This window comes from Cynoglossus semilaevis, chromosome 18 (assembly GCF_000523025.1).
Source record: "Cynoglossus semilaevis isolate Cse_v1.0 chromosome 18, Cse_v1.0, whole genome shotgun sequence".
NCBI classification, from domain to species: domain Eukaryota; kingdom Metazoa; phylum Chordata; class Actinopteri; order Pleuronectiformes; family Cynoglossidae; genus Cynoglossus; species Cynoglossus semilaevis.
Window position 1 is genome coordinate 8017524 of NC_024324.1, and position 8293 is coordinate 8025816.

General features: G+C 39.6%; 1 protein-coding gene across 3 annotated transcripts in view; it reads right to left on the reverse strand.

Moving 5' to 3' along the window:
* Positions 1-8293, reverse strand: part of creb5a (cAMP responsive element binding protein 5a) — a 21258-nt gene extending 12965 nt beyond the window's left edge. The window contains exons 1-4 of one of the 3 annotated variants that reach the window (XM_008331438.3): positions 7689-8293; positions 3984-4050; positions 1569-1662; positions 338-447 (exon numbers count right to left, since the gene is read on the reverse strand). In XM_008331438.3, coding sequence (XP_008329660.1) covers positions 338-447; positions 1569-1662; positions 3984-4037 — 258 coding nt within the window. In that variant the 5' untranslated portion in view covers positions 4038-4050; positions 7689-8293. The other 2 variants (XM_008331439.3, XM_025065223.1) reach the window with 2 other exon arrangements.

Genomic DNA, 8293 nt, shown 5'->3' on the forward strand with positions numbered 1-8293 from the left:
TTAAGCTAATAATAATAATAATAATAATAATAATAATAATAATAATAATAATAATAATAATAATAATAATAATAATAATAATTAGTTTAACCCAGTTACATATTAAGTAAAATTAAAATTGTACCAAAAGAAAATAAAAAAAAATCAAACTGTTATGTAAACATGAACAAGAAGCGACAAATAAAAATAAACCTAATCCTTAATTGGTTAAAAGTGAAATAGTGTCAAACCTATAGGCCAATTAACTAAATGTTTTTTTAACTGTATGTGTAGAGACAGGTGTCTGAAAATAGTTGATGGAACAATAACTCACTATGAATTTTGCTTTTTAATTTACCTGTTTGCTTTTCTCCTCCTCCTCAGCTTGTAGGAACTCCTCCTCTATCTCTTTGAACAGACCGACCTCTTCACAGTTCTGCAGGAAGCGAGTCGGAGTTGGTGTCTGGTCTGGAGGTATGACATACAAATGCACACACACAAAAGAAGAAAGTCAATGCTTTTAGACTGTTGTGATGTGGCTTCAGCTGAGTTATTCCCTAAACGATCACACACAGAATTGAGGCTTTGTTTCCACTGCACTCTCTGCCTCTGTCTCTGTCTCTGTCTGTAAAAACATTATTCTGGCTCTGCTAGTCTTCTAAACAGGCAGGGGTCAGAGGTCGGCTGGGCTCTTTGTTTTTTATACCAGATTTCCTGCAGAGGGGTGGCAGGCTGTGGACATTGTCTGCAGACATTAGAGGTCATGTTTATGTTAATGTCCAGACACTCAGCTGTTCCTGTGCTTATACATAGACTCAGGATCATAAATACTGGAATAGTAACGCGACACTTTATCAACAAAGCATCCTTTAAAAAAAAAGTTGCTTTAACAAACACAACTTACTGACTGATATTTAATATTCAACATAATATTATGTTGAATATTAAATATCAGTCAGGATGGTTTAGCCGTAATGTTACCAATTATGGGATACCCAGTTGTTCTAGCAGGACTACCACTTCTTAAGATTTCTGTCCTGATTAATCAGAAAAGGATAAAAAAATGTGTGATATTTCCTGTGTTTTCTTCCTGTCTTCTAGATAAAGTCTTCCCAACTTTTTATTTCAAATCAGAGCAGCCTTTTATCAATGCATTTCCAGTTAGTTTGGTGTAATGTGATAGAATCTAATCTGACCGGGTGTTTTTTCATGTTGCAACATAAGCGGCTCTGACAGCAGCGACCAGAGGAGAGTGCTTGTCCTGATGGTATCTCATCTCACTCTGCATAAAGAATCACTGTCATTTTTTTCCCACTGACCCTGGCCTTAAAGGACCACAACCCCCCCCCTCCCTCACACACACACACACACACACTCACACATGCAGCCACACAACAGACCACCAGAGTGACATATGGTTTGTCTGAGCAAAAGGGAGAAAAAAAAAAGGAGATTATTTGCGGTTGTAGGAGGAGATAATGAGACAAGCTGTTAATTAAATACGAAAATCCCTGGAGGATCAGGGAAACCACAACCACAGACACAAACGCAGAGCAGTTTGATGTGGGACGACACTGTCGTGGGCCTACCTGTGAAAGTGGAGTCTGTTTTGATGGAGGGGAATTTGAGGGTCATCTCATGCTTGTGTCTGTGGATTATCAGGTGCTCCTCTAGCTGGAAGCTCTGTAAAAAGGGTGTGGTGACATGAGCAAGGCATCTGTACATCATTAAACAACAGTGGCTGTTGTTTGATTTAATTAAATGAATCAATCCCTCTTGAGATAAGTCATTGATTATTGGTAAGTATGAACGTTTCAAAAATCAACAGCCATTCTGAGAAGAATAAATAGAAGAGAAGAATTAGAAGGCACATACACAGTAACTCTAAATAAAAGAAATCTAATTTTTATTTAAAAAAAAAAAATGTGTATCTTAGACAATCTGCTTTCTCTGTTACTGTTCACATTTCACATGTTTATTAAAACATCACCAAAGCATTACTATTATTATTATTGTTATCATATTATTATTATGGTTGTTGTTTGGCAGCGTGGTAGTCCATAAAGAACATCCATGTATTCAAAGCCCAGCATTGTTCCTCCATTTTGTTTTTATTTTTTAAATTTCATTTCCTGCAGGATGTCGCCGTCCTCTGGCCACATATAACACAACCGACCGCACTCTACAAGTGTTAAGCAATCGCCATGACAGAGATGAACGCAGCATTCATGCTGTGTGGTAGCGTACTTAGCTTTAGCTTTAGTTACACGGATGTTAAACAGTAGCGAAATATACAATAACGAAACAGATCTATTTTATTCATGTTCCAAAAGGGCAGAGTAGCGTAGTGACACATTCTATGACAAGATTTTTATTAAGAAATGCAGTCGGTTGTTCGGTATTAGCTCCGCCAACAACAAGTTCCGGCCAAAGGTTTGTCTGTAGGTCAGGCTATTTAAGGGCGCAATTTGCATTTGATGTGCCATTGCACTTCAACGATTGGTTGTTGATGTGCATTTGAATTAATCAACATCCAATCGTTAATGTGCATTTGAATTCACCAACAACCAATCGTTGATGTGCAATGGCACATCAATTGCAATTGCTTCTTTTTGTCAGCAGACAAAATGTGTCACTCCGCTACCCTACCCCTGTGGAACATAAATAAAATAGATAACTTTCGATAGCAGAAAGCCGAATTAAAAAAATAAAATAATGATAATGGTAATACTAATTCCCCAAACGTTTATATCTTAACCTTTAATGACTTTGCTATTATTTAATATAGCAAAATCATTAAACCAAAGCTTTTTGTCTGTAGGTTAGGCCATTTAAGGGCGCAATTTGCATTTGATGTGCCATTGCACTTCAATGATTGGTTGTTGATGAGTGCAATTGCACTTGTCGGACAGCAGAGAGCGAGACGAGACGACAAATGTAAAACATAAGCGGACGTGATAGAAAGCACAGACTCGGTTGGGTCTTCGATGACGTCCTTTAAGTACGTTTCATATTTGTCAGCAACCAATCGTTGATGTGCATTTTAATTCAAAAACACCCAATCGTTGAAGTGCAATGGCACATCAAATGCAAATTGCGCCCTTAAATAGCCTGACGTACAGACAAACCTTGGGCCGGAACTTGTTGTTGGTGGAGCTAATACCGAACAGCCGACCGCATTTCTTAATAAAAATCTTGTCATAGAATGTGTCACTTCGCTTCCCTACCCTTGTGGAGCATGAATAAAATAGATATCTTTCGACAGTAGAAAGCCGAAAAAGGTAATCTCAACGTTTAATAATTTCGCTACTGTTTAATATCCGTATAAATAGAGCTAAAGCTAAGTTCGCTACCGCACAGCGTGAGTGGTGCTTTTATATCTGCTATGACGATTGACAAACACTTGTAGAATGAAGTCGGTTGTGGTATATGTGTCCACTAGACGGCGACATTCTGCAGAAAATAAAATAAAAACTTATTTGTTCAACGTTTGAAAATGCACGAGACAATATTTAAACCCGCGATTGTTCACTTAGAAATCTTACCACTAGTTTAAGTACCATTACATTAAATCACGAATTATTATCAAAGTAATAACTTTTGTTAAATATTACACTTTTAATGATTTTTGATACTTTATTCTCATTTCTCCACTCTGCGTGAGAGTTGATTTTAAAACTAAATGAACCAAAAATATGCTGTACATTGTTTTGTACATTTTAATTTTTTTGTGCTCTGATAATAACGGACATTTCTGAACATTTGCATTTTTCCATTTAACATTAATATTCCCATATAAAGTAGGTTTTGTCAAAGTCATGGTCATTTATTTTACAAACTTAGTAAAGTCAGACAAAAACATTGGAGAACAGTGAACAAAGTTGGTGAAGACTGATGGATTTTTTTGAGAGCCAGAATAATTTCATACATTTCAACACAATAATTAAAATGGCATTGTTTATACAAGTCTGACAGGTAAACACTTTATGTACATCTTGACTGACCTGAGAGCAGCCAGGAGCGCCGCATACATAAGGCCTGTCCTGTTTGTCATTCATGTCATCCACAAACCTGAAAAAACAGAAAAAGTTATCCCACAATATCACTGTTTGTGTTGCATTTAATGTCTAATAATTCCATTTAGGGAATGGCTTGGGGTTTTCCAATTTTCCCTTCTATTTTAAACAGGATCCAGGGAAACAGCTCAGCTGAATGTACCACACAACGTATGTGATAAACTTATCCTCCTTTCATCGCATCTGGCAGAGGAAGCACTGAGAAAGCAATGTGTTACAAGGCAGATGTCAGAGATGAGGACTATTTTATCATGAGACACAACAATGATCCCATTGGAGCCAGTGGGAGTGTAAAAGTCTGAGAAAGACTGATAACATTGATTGCAGTCATTCTTATCAAGACAAACTATAATACATTCGATGCACTTGTGTTTTTTTGTGTAACTAAAATAAAGTTACAACAACATTATTTTTGCCTCCGGGAATTGGTTTAAGGTGCACTTTGGATGAATTCGAGGGCAGATTAAATAAATGGCTGACTATAATTTGGTGTTTTCATTCATCTTTTAGCTGTTTTTTTAAGCTTTTCTCCAGTCATCTATATTGTACCCCTTGACTTGACTTGGAAAAACACTTTTTTTTCCCTGTAAAGTAACTATTTTATTCTATTGAAGCCACATGCTCAACATACTGAGAGCAAGGTTGACCTGATGGATATATCAACGAAGTTCAATCTAGAATAATCTAATTTTCCACTCAGACCCTGACAGGACCATTTCTGGGGCTTTAATGGCCTCTCTAATGTGCTTTTCAATTCTAATTCCCAGTTTCATTTTGCTACAACCTCTGCCTATTTTCTCAACCAGGTAGTAAGTGTTGTGCAATCCTATGAGCCAACCATTTGACCTTCACCCGATGAATAATACAGGTGTGATAAAATGATGCATACATGCAATGCAGAACATGAAAGTCCTGTCAGGATAAAAATATCAACACAACTTTAGACCTTCCTGCTGTTCTCTAACCCTGGTTTGACCCAAACGTGTCTTCAGCACAGGTACTAAACCAGTGATGTGGGGCAGTTATGACTCATTTAAAGTGCACCGTAGAGAAGAAAGGGAGAAACCCACTGACTCTTTGACCTCCAGTTTACTCCTGTGTGTCACAAGATGAGCGTATTTGATCATTTGGGTTGACCCTAGACACATTTGTATTTTCTTGACTTAGGGAGGGATGAGAAAGAAGAGATTTGTTTTCAATCATAACAGGATGTTTTGATTTTTTTTTTTTTCATATTTGTTTTGGATACATATTGGCAGGTACATACAAGCTCTGAAACTTTGAGTTTGCATGAGAAGAAAGTTGGCAATGGTGTTATGTGGAAGAATAGAAGCTAAAGAAAGAAGTGTGGAAAGAGTAGCCAAAAGTACATGCTTCCATAAGGAATGGAAAGTGTGCGTACATATGTGTGTGTGTGCATATGTGTGTGTGTGTTGCATTTGGGTGATGGGGAAGGGAATGGAAAGGGCAAGTGGCAGTGAGATAGAAAGAGAGATAGACGATGAGAGAGGGAAAGAAAGAGCATCAGAGGGGTGGGGAGGGGTGACACAACGGATGGGACAGAAAGAAAATGAGTGAGTGAGAGAGAGAGAGAGGGAGAGAAGGAATGAGAGTGGGAGGTGACAGAGGGAGGGCAGCACTTTAGGCCTTTACTCCTGACAGGTTTGAACCTGCCTCAACCCCCATTTTCCAACCCTAGGCAAGATGACTTCATCAGTGCGTGTCTGTATATGAGTGTGTGTGTGAGTGTGCCTGCCTGCGTGCATGAATGCGCGCCTAGCCTGGTTTGTGTGTTATACAACAGAATTAGTTCACAACAGTATTATACAGTATAGATGAAAAAAGATTAGTTAAAGTTTAGGTGAGTTACAGACTCAGCTGAAGTCATACATTTAAATATCCAGACATGATGAAACGACCGACAGACAGATAGATAGATAGATAGATAGACAGACAGACAGATAGACAGACAGACAGACAGACAGACAGACAGACAGACAGACAGACAGACAGACAGACAGACAGACAGACAGACAGACAGACAGACAGACAGACAGACAGACAGACAGACAGACAGACAGACAGACAGATAGATAGATCGTCCATTGCCACCTGTCAATCACTTCAGTCTTGATAACTCTGTAATGGAGTCATGGGTAAAGCATAGCTGCAAAGCCAATAAAAAGACAGACAGAAGTCCTGCCAGAGCAGGCCAAACTTCGACAGTATTAAAAAAAATAAGTTTCATTTATAGGAATAGTTTTTAAATGTGTCATTTTTTCCCATCTAAAAAGCTTTAGTCTGGGCTGTGTTGTCTGAAATTTCACGTCAGTGAGGGTACGTCAGTGATAATGGTGAAGAATCACTGTGTTAAAAGGCAATATATTATGAGGACAATGTTCATTGGGTCCAATGTTTCTCCCTTACAAAAAACCCCAACCTCTCATTGGCTAAAACGATCCAATCTTGTCTCCTCTGACCAAATGACCCACTTTCAGTATTTCCTCAGTTCTTAACATACTGTATAAAAGTCTGGCTACAGTTTAGGTTAACCTCCAACCTCACACTTAACGTGAGTGACGTTCTCACAGTAATGGACTAAACTTGGTGTCTGAGGAGTTAGTAGTGGGGTCCTTAAACACATCTCATCTTAGTTTTTAGTGGGGACTTATTAAGAAACGTTGCTTTTATTATATTTTCCAGTTGTACGCATTTTGATGACTTTACATTTTCCTTGTGCTTTATGAGCACCGACAACACATTTATTTCTGGATTCTCATGTACACTTAAAAAAAAGACTAGATGTTCAGACACGCTGTGAGTATTAGGAGACTAAAGATATTAATTTAATCCACAACAAATGTCGATAGATAGATAGATAGATAGATAGATAGATAGATAGATAGATAGATAGATAGATAGATAGATAGATAGATAGATAAAGAAACTAGGTTTTCGGTGGCTACTGTAAGAGAACAGCAGACTCAGCAGATTTTCAGCAAAGCCTTCTGTCATAGTGAACAATGACATCATCCGTAACGCATTTAATCCAACAGCAGAGCAGACAAATACGATGGATTAAATCTTTGTCAAAACTTTGTTTCCGGCCTCATACACGCACGAGCAGCAATGACTGTGGATGACATCATATTATACTCACTTACGAAATGACTCTAAGCGTCTGGGTCCCATTCGCCTCAACCTAAAATCTCATTCAAACAAAACAAAATAAACTGAAATGATTTAAAGTTTACCTCCTTCAGCTGACATGGCTGTGTACAGAGAAACCTGCGTCAGTCCCAACAACATGCGCCGGTGCAGTCAGCCGGTGACTGTCCCACTCACAAACAAGTCTCCGGTGCTCAGCCACACACTCACAGGGACACAGAGACACAGACGCACGCACGGCTGTGATGCTGCTGCTGCTGCTGCACTCCCCCCAAACACACACAAACGTCCTCCTGCAACTGATGACACTTCAACTCCACAAAACTTGTCGCGGTCTATTAACTTTCCGTCAAAAAAATACTACAGCAGTATCCAGTCGCATCAGCCTGCTGCGGTGTTGCTTTGGTCGGAGTGAAATGTTCAATCTGTGTCAATGAAGTTAGTCAAAACTGAGACTTTACCTACCGGCAGAGCGGTACGAGCGGCGCTCCACAGAGGAACCACGTTGGACTGGTGCGAGATTACAATACGTTCTATTTACAGTTGCATTACATCATCCTCCCGGTGACGTCACGTGGGATTCCTGAACTTCTAAATCATTGCGGTCCCGTACGGGGAGAGAGGGAACGAGAGAGGGGCGGGGTTAGGACGCCGGCCGGCAGAGGCAGGACAGGGCGGAACAGCGCGGCTGGGTCGGCGGACCAGGACCGAGGGTAGAAACCGAGACACAACCCGCAGCGGCGACGTGACGGGACACCGAGCAGACCGGGTAGGCGGAAGACACTCAGTCACAGTTGTTTTTTCGCTCTGTTCGAGCGAACAGGACGTCCCGCTGACGGATCCGTTAATGCGTCAAGACGTTCAAACGCCCTGTGCACGAAACTTTTCCTGTTTTCGAAATGAAAAATACATATTTTTTATTTTATAATAATTTTCATTGTCATGTCTGTACCCCCCCCCCCCCCCCCACACAATGACAACAGCATATGCAGTAGCCTCCTTGTCATTTCTATAGTATAGTCATTTCCGATGACTATACAAGTACTGTTATTGCAATTGTGCAACAGTAC